Genomic DNA, 21069 nt, shown 5'->3' on the forward strand with positions numbered 1-21069 from the left:
CAGTCCCTCTGCTTTTCCAGCTTAAACCAAACAACAGCGCGGAGAGAGGTGTGGCCACGGCCGGAGCCAAAATGGCCACGACAGGGCTTCAGTTTCCCACTTCGCACTGATTCATACAAACATTAGCTGCTTAGCTAACCAGTTAGCTCATCGAGGAACTGCCGGTGACAGGGGGATATGGCTGAACTGGACCAGCACGAAGGGGAGCAGGTACTCTTACAGATCGTTAACATATTTTTCTAGCTGTTTCACAAAAATATGTTAAATGCAACGACGTGTCTAACCTGCTTTGACAGGACCTCGAAAAGAAGATTGAGGAGACGAGACAGAGATTCAAGAATGAGTTCCTCCAAGGTAACGTTAACATAGCCTTAGTTATTGTCAATAAGCTGATATTAATTTGCTCATAGATCCCTCTTTTGCTTTTATGTGTTTTTTTTTCTTGTTACTGATATTTACATAAATAAAACTAATGAAGGTTAACAATACATTAACTATTCCTTAAGGTCATGTTGATAACATCATGATAAGCAAACATTAACTGCACATTTGATCCTTAGGTAGTAACTTTAGATGAAGTAAAGCCTTCAAGTAACTATACAGACTAACGTTATGGCCTCTAGCAGCTTTTTGTGGTTTTACAGCATAATAAGGCCGTTAGCGGCATTTTAAGTAGGAAGGTTAGTGTGATTGAAAGTGAAACCTTGTAGTTGACCTCTTTGCATTTAAACGTCATGTGAGTAAGCCTGTTTGTGTCGCCGTTGCAGATTCAACGGAAAAATATGACTCCAGAGATGTGGAAAGGCTTCAAAAAGATGATGCTCTGGTGGAGGGCTACCTGACATGGAGACTTCATGTTGTTGATGAAGCCTTGAAAATGATTGATGAAAGTTTTCAGTGGAGAAAAGAATTTGGTGTGAACGGTAAGAAGTCACGCTGAATAGTTTGTAATGCGATATGCACAGTTCCACTTTGCATGGAAGTAGGTTTAAATAGCTCATAAAGTAAAACAGCCCTTTTTTCAGTCACTTAGAGTTCAAAGAATTGAGGTGTATCTGGGTCCAGTCAGCTGTCAAAGAAAATTTCTAAAATGCTATCGATGTATACAAGGTCATGACATAGATCAGTAGTTGTTTCCGTGCTGCTCTTGGATGAATTCAGACAGAGTAGCATTGTGTGTTAAATACCCAGTGCTCTGCATAGGCTACCCCCGAGAACAATCCCCACTGTTTCTGTTAACTGAGGAATTTCTCAGAATTGTCTTTGTCTGAGTCTTTACTCCCACAAATCAAATTTGTCAGAGTTGTTTTTAGAAAATTGGATTTATTCAAGTCATAAGTATCTAGAGCGATCAGTGGTTGTATGACTTTGTCCATATTTATTTCATCTGATGAACAGGGTTGAAGTGTGCTATTTTCTGCCAGCTCAAGCTGTTTCAGGAAGTCCCACTTTAAGGAAACTGGGTTAGGTTTTCTAAAATAGTTATGCTAAGTGAGTGACTTCCTCCAAAAAATGTTCACTTCTCATTTACATATTTTTTTTAAGTGCTATAATTTGCTTTTATTAAGTAAAACTGAAAAAAAAGATCTTATGCAAGATATTGTGTGCCTATTATCAAACATTAAAATAGTCCAAAAGGTATACCATGAATAGTTACCTTTTAAATGGGAACAAACACCAGTTAACAGTTGAATCTATGTCTGCCTCCACTTTTCAGACCTAAGTGAGAACAGCATTCCCAAATGGATGTTTGAGACTGGTGCTGTTTACCTTCACGGCTATGACAAAGAGGGCAACAAGCTCTGTATGTACACGTTTCATTACAGATCAACTTTAACTCGACTGAGACAAGTATAATCTTTTTTTGCCATTAAGTTTATCAGCATTAAAAGTGTTTAAACATCACCAAAATACAGAAACCCCAAAGTACCCATACAGTAATTTAAACCAATATATAACTTTGTTTTCTGTGTTTAGTCTGGTTCAAAGTAAAGCTCCACATCAAGGATGCAAAAACAATCCTGGACAAGAAGAAGTATGTGGCATTCTGGCTAGAGCGGTATGCAAAGAAAGAACCTGGGATGCCACTGACTGTTGTGTTTGACATGTCAGAGTCTGGCCTCAGCAATATAGTAAGTGTGACAATAATGTTTCAGAAAGTGTGTTGTTTGTATTAATGCTCTCATACAAATTTGAATTGAACTTCTTTTATTATATCTAATGTGTTTGTTTTTTTTTTTTAAACAGCCATTTTCATTCCCTTTCTATTTAACATCCTTCACTATTACTGTGCATCTGAAAAAAAGACAGTTTCTATGCTGTGACTTTACACCAAAATACTTTTTACTCTTGCTGTTCGAGCTGTGGTCTTGCAAGATGTGATGTTCTTCAGTGCGTTTAAACTTCGGAGATTAAAGTAACCTTTAAATCCCGTTGGTCAATTCGAGTAGACGGTCTAATCCGTAGACTCACTGTGTCACAGGCTAGGTTGACTCCTCGGTGGAGCTCGCTGACAGTAAGTCTGTTACATTGGCCAGGCTCTCTCCTGGAGAAATGGCTCTATTAAATATAAATCAAAGCAACACAAACAAGGCAAAAAGGATGGATAGCTCTGCAAGCCAAGTACAAAACAAGTAGATTAGAAGATCAGACTGGAAAGCAGCCTTATTGAGGCTTCTTGAGGCAAGGATAGCCAATATGATCTCATTAAGGTTGGAGAGTGAGGCTCCTGCATAGCAATGAGGCAGCTAGCCAATTATGGAGCCCAGTCAGGGTACAGAGACTATCTGGTGACATATCGGCTGTCAGTCTAATGATTGTAATTAACATAAAACAGTAAGATTTATCATATTCACTAGAAATATGAAAAGCCTGTCAGATTGTTTTACCTGGCTATGCAGTTTCTGTTTGCCATTTTTAGAAGGATTTTTATCTATTAGCCATGATTACATTTTCTTGTGCTATCTGAAGCATAGATTAAATTATCTGTTTGAATCAGAAGCCCTTTGTTATTTATAGGGAGCAGGGTCTGAAACATTTACTGTGAACTTTTTTTTTTTTTTTTGTTAAGATTGTCTGCTTGAAATTATAAAGGCTTTAGCCCCAGGTAGAAACAAATGTTGCAGGTTTCAAGGTAATGCAATTAAACAGTGACACAACAGCAGATCCCTAACTCTAAGCTTTTTTTGGGAGATACTTTATAACAAAATAAAATTTTCATGACGCTTAAAAAAAAGTGCAAAAGAACATCCTCATCTTTTTGAGAAAGTATTTGAGAGCGATCAAGTGGTGGATCAGTCAGAGGAACTTGTAATGTATTTTCATTTTATGTTGAGTGAGTCACTTCAGATCTAAAGGCAGTTAAGAGCGAACAAACATTCTCAGGCTGAAGATCTATAAAGTATCATTTACTGCTGAATTCCTCTTTGTGGTTTTGCTCTTTAAGCATTGTTGTTTTCCCACTCTGTTCCAGGACATGGACTTTGTGAACTACGTTATTAATTGCTTCAAAGTATATTATCCAAAGTTTTTATGTAAGTAACAAAAGTTAATATAAAAGTGCAATAAATATTTATCCAAATCCAAAAATGTTACATTCACTCATTAATAACCATATACAATGTCCTTTATATTTCAGCCAAAATGATCATTGTGGATATGCCTTGGATCATGAATGGTGAGAACAAGTCTGCCTACTCTCAACTCTTGTATATTTTATGTCCATCACTAACCTACCTAATAAAAATCTGATTCTTGAGCATAAACATTTCTCCATTTCAGCTGCTTGGAGGATTGTCAAGTCCTGGTTGGGCCCTGAGGCAATCAGCAAACTAAAATTTGCATCCAAAGCAGAAGTACAGACATTCATAGACCCGGAGTACCTCCCACCTTACCTGGGTGGAACAGTATGTCTTTCTCTATGTGTAATATTCAAAATTTCCAAATAGGCTTATATCATGCATTAAATAATGTCTGTCAGATAGTAATAGGAGTGGCTATTCGGATTATAATGATGATGATGATGATAAAGAAAATACAGATTTGGTGAAAAATAAACATCTCCCATGTTTTTAGATGTTCTCCTTAATGTAAAAGAAATCTTCAGACTTGTCAGGTCATAACTCTCCCATCAACAGTAAATGTGAAATCTAACCTTGTAATTGCAGTTTGGTTATTTTATCAAAGTTTGAATATTTAGGAATTTCTGTTGCATAACTGATACCATTCTGTTGATTAATATGGAAGTCATGGGATTTTCTGGACTTTAAAGGCGATTCTTGTAGTGATATCACTTATCTGGCTACATTTCAGGACCCTTTCAAGTACAGCTACCCACCTCTTCCTGATGACGACTTCCAAACGCCCATCTGCGACAATGGACCAATTGTAAGCGAGGATGAGATAGAGAGCAAAGACAGTGAAATGGAGGGCAAAGATACCCTTGAGTCCAGCTTCAACTCAGAGATTGCTGTAAAGCCCAAAAAGGTACATCTTCCTTTAAGTTTGTTTTTTTCAATTTTCTTACAGTCTAAGGCTGGGCTACTCCTTGTGTGGTGTGTAAGTATGTGGGTTCTTTGTTTGATCTCATTGAATATGGATGAGAAAGTGGTATATTTTTGGATGAAGCTGGTAAATGAACTTGCTTAAATATTGCTGATTTTAAACAAATCCGTTAAATAGGGCTATAGTTTCCGTTATTAGTATAGCTGCTCTCATGTATAATGTGAACTATGAGTGACTGAATCAGATTAAATCTGATTGAGGTATTTTAGATAGTGGTGTCCATTTCATATAGATGTGCCCACTGCTCACCTCCCAGTCATGTTAGATACCCTGTGGTTGGAGAGTCCCCCTTTTCCTTCCTTTGCTCACTTTTTTTTTTTTTTTTAAATTGAGTGAGAGGTTACAGCTTGTAATCAGGCTGCTCTGTGGAAACAACTGTGAATTAAGTGGCATGTAATGCTCTGATTTGGTAGACGTTAAGCTCATGCTCATTGTCTCTGTGAAGGTGACTCCTAATGTCTTTAAGTCCTGCCTACAAAACCAGTGCATTACAGCCATTGCACTGCTTTGTTTTTTCATCCTCTCAGCTCCTCATACGATCCACAGAGGTTGTCACGTCTGTTCCATCTTAAGCCGTTTCCTGCTGTAGCAAGATTTCTACTTCCCCTGAACAGCAGCTCCAGTGTAGCACCATCACTGAGACGCCCTGCAGGCTTTAACTCAGATATGTCCACAGTCACTGTCACCTACTTTTAGTCAGGACTGCAGCTTATGGCACAGAGTCGACTCCCTCCCTGCAGGACGGTCCAGCCCTCGCTTCATAATCTATTTAGCTCCTTCTCTAGCTGGCACCATGCAAACAGAGTCTGCATGGAAATGGATGAAGAGTATTAAGGGGTCATCTCAGGATAGTGCTTGCCACCAGGAAATGTCTGCTTAAGACTTGTAGAAAATTTAACATTTGCATTATTTTGGGGTTCTTCTTTTAAACCATGCATATGTATTCTCTTTTTGCTTTATTTAGTCTGGCAACTGATGATTTTAGTGTTTTTCTGTCATAGTCAGTGAGCAGCAGACATCTGGTTAACGCATATTTTGAGAGTATGAGAACATAACTGTGCTTTATTTCATAGTAGCAGATTTTGTTTGTTTTTTTTTACCCGCTGCCCATTCGTCACAGCGTCACTACATCACCCCAAGTTACTCCCGTGAGCCTCCTAAGCCCCAGCAAACATACAGCTCTCCCATTGTTAATAAATACCACTTTGGTCATGCACGACAGATTTAGATTTCCAAAGCAGAGATACGCAAATCAGGCAGCCGATAGCCACAGACGCCTAATCTACAAGCACAAGTTTTAAGTTTGTTAATGTTCTTAGTGTAAAATAGAAAAATGCAGCCATCTCCCTTCTTCCGGCATATTTTTGATAAGAGTGGGGTGTACATGCTCTGCATAACCCCAAGGAATTAGTGCATAGTGCCCTATTATAGCATTATTGACTTAATCTGCAGATACTAAACCCAGTAACTGCACTATAACAAGCACTACAGTACGCTAAGGTGCTGCACTAAATATTAAAATTAATTAATATTTAAAAAAAGACAGATGTGTTGGAAAGAGGAAGGTACTTTTCAGGTTAGTTATGTGTGTAATTTATTAGATGTTGATGAAAAATGAATCAAGAATATATACAACATAATATTAAGGAAGGAAGGTTATTTAATTGAAGTGAGATAAAAGGAGAGTGGTATGGAGTGGATCATATCGTAGCTTAATAGAAATGTGTAATTGTTATAACAGGTTAATTTGCAGTGGTTACAGTTTCCTGTTATATTCATTGGGGATTTTGCTTTATATATCTGTCAGCTTATGCTGTGACTAAACCTGTGGCACTGTGTTAGTATACCACCCTCCAGGCCCATCTGAACACATTGCACAGTATTTGTGCAGAGCTCTCTGCATCCAAATAAATGAAACATTCCAGCACCACCACCCGTCGCAACCTGAATTCTTCTGGGTTCCTGACAGCACTGTGCTGAAAACTCGATGGCTGCAGGAAGCTAACTGCCTTTCTCTGTGTTTTGAAACAAGGGCTGGATGTGGTAAGGCAGTGTAGCATCACACCTACACAAGGAGCTCTGAGTCCTGGAAGATTTCTACAGGCTGGAAAGGCAGGTGTGCTCACATTGTTTGAATCATTGAGTGCACCTCCCTCACAGTCGATCGAAGCCCTCACCATCCCTGGACACGTTCATCACTTGACCTGTCCCAGGCATCACATTTCAATTTGACCCTCAAAATTGCACAATTTAAAAAAAAAAAAAAAAAAAAAACACAACATTTCAGTCTTTGTTATTAAGGGATCTAGGCTAAATGATTGATAGCCTACCTTTTTGCACTACTGCCCATCAACAAATTAGCATCATTTTTTACCTTCTAAGATAATTACTGTTATATTTACAGGAGATTTAATTATTAACCCAAAGCACTAAATCTTTATCTATGCTTTCCTTTGAGGCAACTTTTTTAACTACCTTTGTGCCTTGTTCTTCAAACTCAAATTCTTAACCAGGTCTGTGACTCTGGAGAGTGTTAATAATGAAGATTTGAAGATTTATTTTTGTGCCTTTTTAATTTGTAATGTGTAGTCAATTCACATTACATTTGTAGTTTGAGCATTTCACTAATCTTTTAGTTAACAATCATGTAAACACTTCAACAGTTTTTTTTTTCCTTTGCATTTCATTTCTTACAGTGTGTAGAAATCATAGTGAAGTTCTCTAATTTTCTTTATTTTAATTTTCTTTGTGCACAGATGTTGTAGTGTTTTTTTAATATTCTTTCAAAATAAATTACAGTGTTATTGTTTTTTTGTAAGCCCATAGTGGAATTTTGTGTGAGCGCTAAAGATACAGCAGAGGTGGTGCTAGTGATAGTCACCAAATCACTGTTCTTTTAATTCTAAAAAATCTGTATGAAACATCCTAATATTTCAGTTTAATTTTGAATTCTAATTTAATCATGTTTTACATTTTCTCTTCATATTATTTACCTAATTGTGTTAATTTTCTCTTTTAAAATGACAAATAAATAAGAGACATTTCATCAGCAGCTGATTATCTCGATGTCTTCATTGTGGCAGTCTCATGACAGTCAGCAATTAAATCATGATGACACGTTTTGTTGCTTATCACAGCAAATGACACACTTCCCCTCTGAGTCACAAATGTTGCCATCACATGCAGTCCACTCACCTTTGCCCCCTTTCTTCCATCCCTCCACTGATGTGCTCATATCCCCATCTGTTTTACACAGTACATGGTGCCAGCAAAAGTGTATAAGCATTTATTTTCCCAAATCACCTAGTTTATCCATAAGGCCTAACGCTTATACAAGACATTTTACATTCCCTGCTCTGTCAGCTGTTGTGTGGTTTTGTGATCTGTCTGGGGAAGATTTGGGCCAAAGTTAACGGAGGTTTTGCTGAAGTGAAAGCATCTCTGTATGAGTGACATGACTTCTGTCCTCGAACTAGATTTGGTTAAGGGTTTTGTGTGTGGGTGTGGGGGTGTTTGCAAAAGTCACAAGTTATTTTGGTTTCACATTGTCAATTGGGCATCCTCCTTGTTGCTCTGTCCTCCCTCTGGACACTACTAGGAAGAAGTGTCAGCAGATGTGTTGGGGGTTTCTTAATAAAGGAAAGAAATACATGTTGTAAGAAAGATTCAACTTTGATGCCATTTCACTAGAACCAGTTATTAATCATTACATACAACTGTGGTTTTATTAACTGAAAGACTTCTGTAGATAAAGGGCAAGGGTCAGTCTTCTTCAGGGTGAGAAAACAGATAAGGGCCATATTATTACATTGTCAGTATTCTGATTCTCTTTTATAATTAAATGCCCTTTTTGTTTCAGGTGAATTTCCTGGAAGAGAGTGTGAGGGGTGACGATAATGATAAAGGAGACACAAGTGTAAGAACCAAAGGACCCAGGAAGCCAGTGACCACCTTCAAAGGCCTTCTACTGGATGTCAGGTAGGGCATCCTTCTTCCTTCTCTGTTTTCTTGTCTCCTACGTGTCTGCATTTTTACTCATAGCAGATTGTGGCAGCACGGCAGCTGGAAAGAAAAAAGGAATTTGTTTTCATGAAGGATGTTATTCCCATCAGCCTCAGCTGTATTTTCTATTTATGTTGAATTAGCAATTGTAAACATGCTAACACACTAAACTGAAGCTGATGAACACTGAAAACATTATACCTACCAAACAGTCTACACTGTGGAAACACCCTTCAGCATCTGGATGGCAGTATAGCTGCAACAGCAGAAAGTGAACATTATGTAAGGTACTTATTAAACAGTGCTGAGTGTATGTGAATTGAGGAGCCATATAAAAAAGACAAATTTCAGTTGCTTTGCATGTATCGACTTAAGTGTTCTCTTGCGTATCGACTCGAAGCCTTAAGTCATTATTGATGTGTTTGTACCTTTATAGTTCAATTGATCTGATCACATGTGGGCAAGAATTAAAGATGCTACCAATCAATTGTTCACTGAGTAGAAGTGAGTTGGTAGTGTTAATTATTAATGGCAGCACGGTCATCAATGATAGACACTGGCCAATGATCAGTCAACCTTTGAAAAAAGCATTCATCACATCTGGCACATGTTGTCAAACAAGTTCTGATTTATTAAATTGAAAATGAGACACCAAGTTCAAAAGCTGTGTATTACAAAGTACAGTGCACAATGATCTTGGGTAAATAATTAGCAGTATGTTCACACATACATTGCTCTTCTTTTTTTCTTTTTTTTTTTAACAGTTTGTCAGGTACACATGGCTAAAAATATATTCTTCGCTTTCATGAATGTTGTCTGTTGAGTTTTGTTTTCACAGACTGATGGCTTTGATGTGAGAATTTTGACAGCTCCGGGCTGTGAATTATAGTGATAAACACATTTAAATGAGCCTTAAACTGAGTTATGTTTCTGAGCATTATCTCAGGGCTGGGGGGGGGTCTTTGGAAGGGAGTAGGGGGCTTTGATGTTGTGTTTGCCGTAGATTTCCAGAGCCTGAAGGCTAGCTCCGATCTCAAGCTACAGCTGTTTCGGTGGAGAAAAGATCACACGAGGACAGGAGAAAGAAATACATCTTTCTTAGTAGGAGTTCTACTCCATGAAGCATAGCCAAGCAGGGAGGCAGATGTAATAATCCATTTGCTAGTTTCAAGTTAAATTGTGCCAATGTAGTAAGTGCTCACTGTTCACTGAGGCTGAATTCAGCAAATCACAAATGTCTATAGCCAAATTCAACTGTTGCAAATGTGGTTAGAAGAAGCTTTTTGTGCACACCAACAACAAGCAAAAGAGGAGGTTCCTTTTTCATAGACCTGAGGCCACTAATTTGCTTTGGCTCTAGAGTTCACAGTTTTGATACATGACCAGACCACTATCCTGCCTGAAGTCCAACTTCAAATACATTTGCATGTTTTGTCTGCTACCTCACTCATCTCTTGGTAAATGACATATCTTGTTTTCTCCTGTGAAAAGGGAGAAATAAATAATAATAATATTAGTTTAAAGGCTAGATAACTAATTAGCTATCTGGTCAGTTATAGCCCATTAAACAGCAGCTAAACATATCTGTTAATGTTGCTTGGGTCCATTTAAATGCTGGTTCTTACTCTTTAATACCACTGCTAGCAGCATACTTTCTGCCTATGGCTTACAAACTACAACCAAGTCATTCCTTTGCTGCCTCCAAGCCGGCCAGCTGCTGTCAGTCAAACACATGCTGACAGAAAAGGAGTATTTCAGTACTTTTCTTCAATATTTTTTCTGAAGAAAAGCTCTATTTGCCTTCTTTTTTAAATGCTGTTTAGAACAAACGAGGCAAAATTCATTCACCACTTTTTCGCAGTGGTAATATGAATTAATGTAAATATATGTGTGTAAAACAGAACCAACAAACCATCTTGTGACACAAATGGGAGCTTCTGTCTGCATGTAGCAGGTGTAATTTTATTGGAATGCACAACTGCACTCATTATAGTGCAAAATAAGAGTAATAAGACCTCGGACACTTTTCTAATGTAGCTCCTGTTTTACGGTGTGTGTGGTTTGTCTCTCTCTCTCTCGCTCTCTCCAGCCCTGCAGAGGAGCTCAGCTTTGGTTCTGGAGAAATGGAGAAAAAAAGTCTCATCATCCTGAGCAATGTGACCAAAAATCAAGTGGCCTTCAAGGTGAGCATGAACATGTGCATGCTTAAGTGGCTTGTGCTTATGTTTGTGAGCACTGCATCAGTTGGTAGAATGACTGCTATATGCTGCTGCTAAAATATTGCAATAATTACGACAATGAGATTAGAAAGAAAAATGAACAGTTCTGATAACTTGACTAGTAGATACAGTGATTTGTGAAGCGAAACAGCCTCACATTCACGGGTCCCTTTTCAAATTTGAGCTTTTGTTGCTTTTTTTGCAATAATACATGAAGGTGCGTCTGGTGTCTCCACAGGTACGGACCACAGCACCTGAGAAGTACAGAGTGAAGCCCAGTAGCAGCTGGTGTGAACCAGGAGCTACAGTAGACATAGTGGTGTCCTTACATGGAGGTAGTGCACTTTCTCTTTGAACTCTGCTCCACTCACAGATGTTTCCATATACTCCAACTTCATTATAATCAAAGGGGTCAAGTCTGTTACCCTCTCAAAGTGCAAGCAGCCACTTGCCAGGTTTACATATTTCTAGCGTGATTTTAAAAAAATCATCTAATCCAAAGCAAACCGTCAGAAAACTGACAGTGCTGTGCAGGTTAAAACAGTTTGTGGCCTTGGAGCACTGAAATGTCAGCTGCTGGTTGTGGTGTAGTGCACATAGCTCAGAAGAATCAGCACTGCCTCTTTCAGGGTTGCCTTTTTTCTAGTTTTTGTGCTGTGTGTGTTTGTGTGTGTGCGTGTCCCCAATACTATCACGTCTGTTACATTTCTTAAAGATACTGCTTGTACTAGGATGCTGTCTTACTGATATGTGGATAGCTATTGATGATTTCATACACAGAAACAGCAGCAACACTATTGATCTAGTTGTCTTATTTTGCATGCACGTTTGGTTTAATGTTACCCCTGAATGCTTTCGTATAGGTCAGGTTTCTCCACAGGACAGATTTTTGATTATGGCTGCGGAGATGGACAGTGTTGTATCTCAAGAACTTACGCAGTTCTGGAAGGAAGTACCAAAAACCAAGATCATGGAGCACAGGTACAAATCTGGACATCTGATTTAGTCCTGTCAGTTAATACAGTTTATGATTTTATTGATGGCCACTGAATATAGCAACTCAGTAGTCTTTAGCCTTATATCTGTGATGGCTTCTGTTTCATGCAGATTGCGCTGTCATGTTCTGGAGAGCGTTAAACCAACATTGAGCCCTCTCAGGGACAGCCCTGTGGACACAGGGAGCAGCAGGCAGCAGGAAGTCAACACACTGGTGAGTTCTGCTTGAAAAGAACCAAGTCCTGTAGATTTGTTCATGGAGATACTTTTGAACAGCATTATAGATTTTGTAGATTACTGTATGAATTGAAAAATTAATTCCTTAAGATTGATCATTCTGAAGATTTAAATGCAGCAATAAAAATGTAATTAACATTTTTTCTATTTTCATTGCATACTACAAAACTGGAAGGTAACTTAATTTTACATGTGAGTAGGCTGTGAGTACAGATTGAGTGTCGAATTATCTTGGTTTTGAGAAGATACCGTGTGTGTGCTAACTATGGAGCAGTTTAAAAACCCCGTTTCCAGCATTAACAGTTGAACTATCAGACAAAGAAATGAAATTAAATTAAGAGTAGTGTATATTATGGGGTGTTGTGTGCTGTAACAGTTGATCCATCCACCCAGCACTTTTTTTGTGGCATTTCTGCTGCATGTTCAACATCTCTAGGCATATCTTTGGAGTTTGGAGAAAATCATTTATATTCATTAATTATTCCTTTGAGTGTATATCTATAATAGCCTGACTGTTTCAGTGACTTTGATTTCAAGGGTGTTAAGCATTGATGAACCAGGTCGATGATCTAGTTTTTCTCCCACCAGCTCTTGCAAATGATGACTTGCAACTCACGGCTGGAACAGAAGCTGAATACGTGTCTGTGGGTGCAGAAAGTTCTTATTGGGTTGGTGCTGGTCCTCGTGGTGCTGAACCTACTATGTCTGTACCTGCTGGGTACCTCCTAGCGGCCATCTTGACCCGTCACAGCATCGTTCGCCTGCATCAGTGGACCAGAGACACACATGTGACTCCAGCAGAGCCACAGTTGACCACATGAGGGGCAGTGGTCCTCCGCGCTCCCCTGCCTTCCCCCGCCCTCGCCACAGGCTGCTGCCATGGAGAGGAGGAGCGCTAAGATTAGGGACATATGAGTTTTTGCGGAGTTACTATAAGAAGAGACTATACTAGTCCTTTTTCAGGCACTTGAATTATTATAACAAGATGCTTTTATCAATGTCACATCAAATCAGTAATGTATTTTTAAAGTGCGATCACGGGAAAGTAAATCTGTATTTATTGCAAACGTCATATGTAGGAAAAAATTGTTATTTTTGTGATCACAATGTACAATTGTTTTATATTATATAAACTACAGAATTTAAAATAAACTAGTTTATTTATCTTATTTAGTATGATGGTATAAAGTTTTTCCCCTTGTATAGTGAGGGCCAGCAGAGACAGAAGAGCAAACGTGTCGCTAAAAAGGGTAAAACCCATCTTTAGATTGATCTAGATGTTTTGGCCACTCACTTGTCTTGTTCCACACAAGCATTCACACTCTTTAATGAATCCTCATCAGGACAGAAGGGTCTAATTGTAAACATCGCAGTGTGTGACCTAAAAAAAAAAAAATACTCACTCAGAGCAAGGAGCCACAGGAGATCTCTGTCGCCACTATCTCTGCTATTTGTTTTAATTACTCTGACACTTGCAAACTAAAAATACCAAAGCAATTACTGGTGAGTACAAGGACATGGCATAACCTCACTTGTAGCTTAGTGGAAAGCTGTGGCATCTATAACAAGCTCCAGCTAGTAGCAATCAAGATGTGAGCAGCTGCACACGGAATGATAACAATTTGGTTATCAGACGTGTGTACGTCATGGTGGTCTGACCACCATTTGCAGTTGGTTCACAGTAGATGGGGGACTGCTTGCATTCAGAGGATGATTATAAAGATTCAAGCAAATAACAAGCAAACTAATCCTACGTTGATTATGAACACTGAGCTGTTTCAGGCTTCACAGAGTGTTTATTCCCTGAAGATTGCGTTGTGTTGCTCGTTCTGTAAGTCGTTCTGTTTTAGTGATAACGTTTCTTTTCATGCAAAACCTCTCCTCTAAAACCTCCAAATAGCTGATTGTAGAAGGAATTGGATAGTTGCAAGTGAGTGTGTTGCTGGATGTAAAACTTGAATGTGTGTGTTTCACTTAAACCCTCAGTAAAAAATGTATTTGCCACCGTTTGGGTGGCAAGTGCCTGTGCACTGAAAAAAGGATGTGGGTTAATGGAGTGCTTAGCTCTAGAGAATACAAGTAAAAGCTTTAGAACCGCACTTCCATACTGTAGGTACGTTGATTTTAAGTGGACCTGAGTTCCTGACCAAACTGGGGAAATGGTTCAGATGCACTGCACTGCACAGAGTTATGCCACAGTGACTTAAGTGGAAAATTATTTGAGTGGTTATGTGACTGTCATTCCTAGACAGACCTGTCTCACCTGATTGCGTAGGTGTCACTACTTACAGGCAGTGGGTACTGTATGACTTTCCCTGGCAGCTTCAGAAGTCAGAAGCTCCTCCACAGTATTGATTTAACATTACACACCAGTTAAATCGAAACCTGGTTCAATGCGTGGCGGGCCCCTGGGCGCTCATTCGATGTTTGAGAGGACGATGATTTAGTTCAACTGGCAAAATGGGACAGTGGGATCAATGGAAAGTTAATGAGTGCCACATTTGACAAGAATGTTGTGGGTGGGTTGAGCAGCCATTGCTTTTGCCACCATACAGAGAACGTTGATATTCTCAATCAACTGAGGTACTACATACTGCCCTTTTCATCCTCTTGCTAAATGATCTATTAAAATCAATGCTTATTATACAACTGTGGTCATCATTGCTCAATTCCAGTGACTAGAGTAACGTAAAAATGACACGTCTCTGACCTGGAAGAGCATACTACAATCTCCATAAACCCCAGAAGTGCTGTCTCTGGTACTTTCTTCATCGCCTTTCCATCTGTCATGAACCTTGTTTCCACTCTCCCTCCCTGCGGGATCCGCTAGCCTTACTGATTGGCAGTATGCACAGACAAACACACAGGTCAGAGGTCAGTGGGCCCCTAAAGAGTTTTTATTAAGAGCAGTGAAAGCTCCCAGGCTGCTACAAGCCTCGGAAAAATTAACATTACCCGGAATATTTATGAGATGTGTGTGGACAAAACTATTGAGAGAATCAAGAAGGTGTCTGTTTTAAATTTCATTCCAGCTACAGGCAGTGGACAAACACCTGATTACCATGAAATCAGCCAGTACATCATAAACAGATATGGGTATATGGTACTTTGGGCTGGGATATCTTCCTGGGCTACCATGTACCCAAGCCCAGACTCCCCTTTCAACACAATTTTCGAAGCTGTTCTTGGGTATATGAGAAGTACCATATACCATGGTATATGGTACTTCAACTTTACTTCACTTTGAAATTTTCAAAGCTGTTCTTGGGTATATGGTATTTTTCCATTCAACACTTTCCATTTAAATTTTCGACAACTGTATAGTAGTAACTTTTAAATGCTTCATTAGTGCTTCATTATCAAAAAAAAAAAACAGATTTGAAACCTATACACTAACTCAAAGAAGAGAACACATTAAGGATATGTTTCACATCCAGCCTGAGATAGGCACGTATAATTCTAATTTGAAATTTGCAACATTTGTGGACATTATGAGCTCTCAGTCAAATTTTTAATCTATACATCTCGTTTATTAATACTTTAATTTAACATTTTTGCCTGACTGTCTAGATTGATCTTCGGTATCTGTTTGTTTAGAAGTCCCTCACAAAGGAAAATCAGTTAATTGCTGTCACCAACATGAGACTTGATGTAGTCATGTCCCTGAAGGATTATGCAAGTGCTCCCCCTACTGACCTAGAAATGATATGCTCCAAATATGAGTTTAGTCAGCTATATTCAGTGCATTAGATGTCCATGGGGTCTGATCCTCATCAGGTCTGTAGAGAGGTAGGGATGATGAATCCCACTCAACCTTTACTTGTCAAGGAAAGATATGCATTTGCTTCACTTTGTAAGCTACAATAATAGTATAACGCATACTATTTTTTTTTACATATAATACATTTCACTAAGATTTTCTGATACTTTGTTCATTTTATAGTGACTGCCTGAGCTGGTCAGCACAGATGATCTGTGCATATGTTTGGAAGAATGTGGCCTCTAATCTTTGGCAACGATTGGAGAGCTGGACTGACTAGTTCCCCTGGAATTGATAATATCATAGTAAACATGCAGGTTTGCAAGCGTCAGTAAAGTGAAGTTGTATGTAAGTAGTAAATAAGCCAGTGCAAAATCTGCTTCATGGTCTGATAGTTTTGCCTGATAGTTTTTTGCAAACAAGGTGTCAAGAAATACATTTAGCGCTGATGTCATTTCCTCTCAGACGAGAGGAAATGAGGAAATGCTTCTGCAAGAAGCAGACTGGCTCGGTGTAGCAGAACAGAGCAGTCAACCAATGAAGGTGCAGAAGGAGAGAGGGGCCTGTTGAACAGGTCTGTAATTTGACACTGTATTTCCACACCTGTTTTCTCCAGCAGGACACATGGGCACTGTTGCCGGGAGGACGTTGGGTTTTGGATGAGGAAAATACATCAATCTACGTTTGTATCTACAGTCTGCTGTAAATGCATCATGTATGTCACTTCTATGTAAATGCTAAGTGCTACCATTAAATCTATTTTTAAAAGTTATTCCTCAAGGCCAAAGACACAAAATGACTGAAAGTGGCCCAATATGTTAAAGCTCACACACCCATATCTTGTCCAGAATGCATGTTTCAGTATTAATGGACATTTTGCATCAAAACTGCAAATTGGTGCTAAATTTAGTTAGAAAGAGTAACTTAATGATAAAGTTAGTGTGCTTTGTTTTGTTTTCTTTAAACTGATTTAAAGCAACAATGCTAATCCGTCCTCTGACTTCCCTGATAGATCATTTCCTGACAAGAGTTCAGTCAATTGTGTTATGGGATTACACTCCTGTGGTTATTGATTTTGGTTTGCAGTGGTACTTTGTGGGGACTATAAATATAATCCGATCATATGAAATGGTTGTGGCTAAATTGTTTTCACACACAGCTATACCCAAATGTGCAGTGCCAGTTTTACCTACTGTATCTTCAGAGCTGCGATCACACAGACCAGCAGAGGGCAGCAACACAGAGCAAACCTTCAAACTGCCAGTCTGTGTATGTGTACTCTAATTATCCTCCTCAGGGAGCTGTTAATCTCTGGCAGCAGACTGGCAGGCTCGCGATGGAATTGACTTTGTGCCTTGTCAGGGAAGGTGCGTATGGATTAGTATACCATTGTACAAACTCAATGAATACCCTCTCTGTAGTTCTGAATAATGAAAGCCCTTGATGCTTTGTTTCCCAAATAAATCTGCTTCATATGTCCACCGGTTTTCTCAGATCTCAGGCCAAGCAAGCAGATCCAGCAGCTGCCATGACTTCTCAGTATCTGAACGTCTGCCGCATACACACGAGATGCCAAACTATTTCAGTTATCTGCTCTCAATCCAGGTGCAAAGACACAGCCAAGCCTTCCAGGGTTTGTTTGTTTGGTTTTTTTTCTAAGCCATTTTCTTTTAACTCTTCAGACAGACTTGAATTTTCATCACTGCCTCAACAAAAATCTGTGTATCAAATTAAATCATTTACATCAGACTTACAATACACTCAGAAGCCTCATTCTCTTATCACAAAAGCCCTTAAATAGCACAGATGTATTGGAAGGGTAAAGTGGATGAGTCCATGTATGACTCCCAACAATGACATTTTCTTAGTGGCCCACATCAGCTCCAAAAAGGCTCAACATCCACTAATATTATCCAACATTATAACCACAGAGCGAGGCTGGGTGGTCTATTTATGGGTTTACTCTGTTCTAATTTGTAATTCGTTCATGCCCCTTGTGTTTTATTGTGTGTTTTCTGATACACAGCTACATTCCCTTTTTTCTTCATTATTGATTGTGCTGCCATAATGTAATATACAGAATATACTGTGTGTTATACAGTATACTCTGTATATTAAAGGCAGTGTATTCTCTATGGATTACCTGTTGTTATTGTTACTCCGATGTGTGAGTGTGTGTGGGTTATTGTTTTCTATGTGAGGTGGTTATCCTGACTTACTCTGTGTATTTTCATAATAGTTGTAATAAAGCAGCAGTGATTTCTGAGCCCTCAGGGAGAAAACATGAACATTGTTTTTAAAATGAATACTATTTGTGTTTACATCAGATACTTTGTGTTTATATCAGATAAAGACTATAAACAAACTCCATTAATCAACTAATTTCAATGCACAGCAGCTTGTTGATCTCTCCTAATTGGAGACCTAACTCACACAACAGTCCTTTTGTCGGTTTCTCGTGTCATGGCACAGTTAAGCTACAACTGCAGGGATTAAAATGGAAGCACATGATGATTCAGCCCCGTGATTTCTCAGACTCGTTTCATGGACTCAGTCACTTCCTCTTCTTTTCCTTTTCTTCTTTCCCCCGACACCCTAAACGCACTTCTCTATTCCTCCGCTCTCTTTTTCGCCCCAGTCCGCGATGGCATCTCCCAGGCTGGAGACTTTCTGCTGCCCGAACCGGGACTCGGCGACAGAGTTCGTGGTCACTTTCCAGCCGGTCCTGTTCGGCTCCCTGAGCCTGGGAAGCGCAGCTCTCAGCGTTTTATTCGCTGTTCTGCAAATTTTGCCTAAACGCAAAGGATACAGGAGACTGGGACAGTACCCTCTGCCAAGGCCTGCGTCCTCCTCGCGGATCTTGTTCATCATCAGCATATGTGACATCCTGGGATGCTCAGGTAAAGGACAGACCTAGTGTAGGCCTGCGTTTCGACATAGCTGGGAGAAAAGCGAGAAAAAGAGCGATTTGGTTTCCACAGTGTGGTATTACTGAGAATAATTACGCACGCAAATATTTTGTTTTTAACCCTTTGCACGTGCATTTCCACATTGTTTTTGTTTCCATATAGTAAACAAAACATAATTTGTGAAAAATGTAAACTCATTAAAAACAGGAGAAAAAGAAAATCCAGTTCTTTTTTTCCTAAATAAGCTTTTTCTAAATTTCAAATAAGGTGACACAGGTTGTAAAAAAAAAAAAAAAAACATTTTTACAAACTTTTGCAAAAAATGCAGCTCTGATATTGATCATGTTCATACATAATAAATGTGTTTAGCCTCTTTAGTTAAGAAGCAGCTTAAACTTTATAACAAAATAAAAGAATGAGTGTGACTCTCACGTGTGTAATACAAGGACTCCTGCACAGCTTCCTCTGTGTTGGGATACACGGTGCACAAAAGACTGTGGCTTATTTTCCCAGTGTTGCACCACAGCAGAACCCATGTGACATTTGAACTGTTCATTCATCACTTTGCTCCTGCACTTGGTGAAAAGAGAAGGCAGCTGAAGTCGTGTGTTTGTGTGTACTCAGCTCCCTGTGAGATTCATTCAACTTGAACAACACTCATGATACAGTTCAGAATGAAAAACACAAGCGATTGTGGGAGAGCTGCTATTTTCCATAGCTCTCAGCGGTGAAGAGTTTCATGTAGGAAATGGAAACACCCTTATAAAAGACACCTAGAGGCAATTCACATTTCCATGAAGTAAATCTGCTATTAAAACGACCCCATGACTTCATGCGCTTAATAACTGATATGGGGGGAAAAGGAACTTTGATGCGTTTTTAAATGGTAATTAAAACCAGGCCAATTTCGCATCCCCTGCTAAGGTTTTGGGGTTTGTATTTATTCCTTTCCTCTTCCACTTGTGTTTGCTGCCAAAACAGTAATTGTTCAATTTGCTCATTAGTCACAGTGTACAGACCAGGATTTGTTTTCCTCTTCCAGGTATTATCGTAAGGTCATCAGTCTGGCTGGGCCTGCCGAGCATCATCGACCAAATCTCTGTAGCCAACAACACTGATGTCTGGCCAGAGGTCTTCTGCGTGGGCAGCGCTGTATGTAATGATGCCCTTTGACAAAGCTTCACCCTGTTTAACAAGCGAACACTTCAGTCAAACCTTTATATGCAGTGAGGGAACACATCAAATACCTTCAGTGCAGCTTTATGCTTGACAGATGGCAGGAACTAAGAACAAACACATCAGGTAGATTTTTACACATTAAACATGATCCTGATGTATCTTCGTTCTATTAATACAAAAAAACTGTTTTTATTGGTTTTGGTGCATGCTCACAGCTTACATGCACAGCCAGCTATCAAACATCTGTCACAAGGTACCTTCTGAAACCATCGAGGCACAGATAACAATGGCACAGTTTAACTCTCATTATCGGATTTACTCTCATTATGACCTCTAGAGCAAGTCTGCTGTATCCAATTTGTGTTACAGATGTGGATCCAGTTGTTTTTTAGCGCTTCGTTTTGGTGGACCTTTTGTTACGCTGTTGACGTCTTCCTCGTGGTGAAAACGTCTGCGGGAATCAGGTGCTGTGAACGTCACCTTCCATCTGCCCCAGTTCATTATCACCCACAGCACAAAGTTCTGTACTGAGCTGACGAAGCATCAAAACCACTTTCTCTATTAATGTTTCTTTGTTTCTGCTTTGGTGTAGAAAAAAAACATTTACTTCAGATGCACCAAGCAGGTTGAAAAAAAAAAATCTTTTTTGTTACCTTCATCATTTAGTCCTGTACTTTTGTTTAGCTGGATGGAAAAAAAATAAATCATTCTTGAGATACAAAGCTGCCGCATAGTTATGAGCTCAGTCTCATGACTTGTTTTCTATCCCCATCAGCACCATTATCCTCTACCACATGATTACGTGGGGTCTGGCTGTGCTGCTGTGTGTTGAAGGAGTTGCCATGCTCTACTATCCATCCATCTCCGAGTAAGATTCTTTGTTGTTCCTTTAAATAAACCCGTGGATGGATTATTGGACAGGCCCCGGGGTCCAAGAGGTCAGTGGGCCCCTAGACCAGAGAACCATGCAGGGACTGTTAATCTTTCTGTTGGAAAGTCAAACAAATGACTGCAAAAAGCCACAAAATGAGACATATAGATGACTACAAGGGAACGGAAAACACCACCAAAGACAGAAAAACAACTACGAAATGAGTGTTGCTCAGAGGACTGTAGGAGAGGTGGGGGCCTTTTACATGTCTGTGCCCTGGGGTCCACTATCTCCTAATCCATCCATGAATACTCCAACAAGCACCTTTTCAGA

At 39.4% G+C, this 21069-nt stretch overlaps 2 protein-coding genes and 1 long non-coding RNA gene across 4 annotated transcripts in view; all 3 read left to right on the forward strand.

Moving 5' to 3' along the window:
- mospd2 (motile sperm domain containing 2) lies at nt 1-13169 on the forward strand. Its single transcript, XM_026295693.2, has 15 exons — nt 1-210; nt 297-354; nt 768-923; nt 1718-1804; nt 1978-2132; nt 3473-3533; nt 3638-3676; nt 3781-3905; nt 4312-4485; nt 8423-8541; nt 10655-10748; nt 11023-11119; nt 11648-11765; nt 11892-11994; nt 12606-13169. The coding sequence occupies exons 1-15, from the start codon at nt 178-180 to the stop codon at nt 12744-12746; spliced, it is 1560 nt and encodes a 519-aa protein (XP_026151478.1). The 5' UTR covers nt 1-177; the 3' UTR covers nt 12747-13169.
- Nucleotides 12812-21069, forward strand: part of gpr143 (G protein-coupled receptor 143) — a 13166-nt gene continuing 4908 nt past the window's right edge. For both annotated transcript variants that reach the window (XM_026295698.1, XM_026295699.1), the window contains exons 1-5: nt 12812-12917; nt 18416-18677; nt 19729-19838; nt 20235-20329; nt 20641-20733. In XM_026295698.1, coding sequence (XP_026151483.1) covers nt 12897-12917; nt 18416-18677; nt 19729-19838; nt 20235-20329; nt 20641-20733 — 581 coding nt within the window. In that variant the 5' untranslated portion in view covers nt 12812-12896. The remainder of the gene's footprint in view (nt 12918-18415; nt 18678-19728; nt 19839-20234; nt 20330-20640; nt 20734-21069) is intronic.
- Nucleotides 16290-17584, forward strand: LOC113123530 (uncharacterized). The gene is made up of 3 exons (XR_003294969.2): nt 16290-16351; nt 17075-17144; nt 17272-17584. It is a non-coding gene; the product is annotated as an uncharacterized LOC113123530 (long non-coding RNA).

This window comes from Mastacembelus armatus, chromosome 21 (assembly GCF_900324485.2).
Source record: "Mastacembelus armatus chromosome 21, fMasArm1.2, whole genome shotgun sequence".
Lineage (NCBI taxonomy): Eukaryota > Metazoa > Chordata > Actinopteri > Synbranchiformes > Mastacembelidae > Mastacembelus > Mastacembelus armatus.

Excerpts from the sequence above, each read along its gene's own strand:
- mospd2 (XM_026295693.2), top strand. The coding sequence starts at position 178 with ATGGCTGAACTGGACCAGCACGAAGGGGAGCAG. Across the intron at positions 2,133-3,472 it reads AGTCTGGCCTCAGCAATATA|GACATGGACTTTGTGAACTA; the intron begins GTAAGTGTGACA and ends ACTCTGTTCCAG. Across the intron at positions 3,677-3,780 it reads TATGCCTTGGATCATGAATG|CTGCTTGGAGGATTGTCAAG; the intron begins GTGAGAACAAGT and ends TCTCCATTTCAG.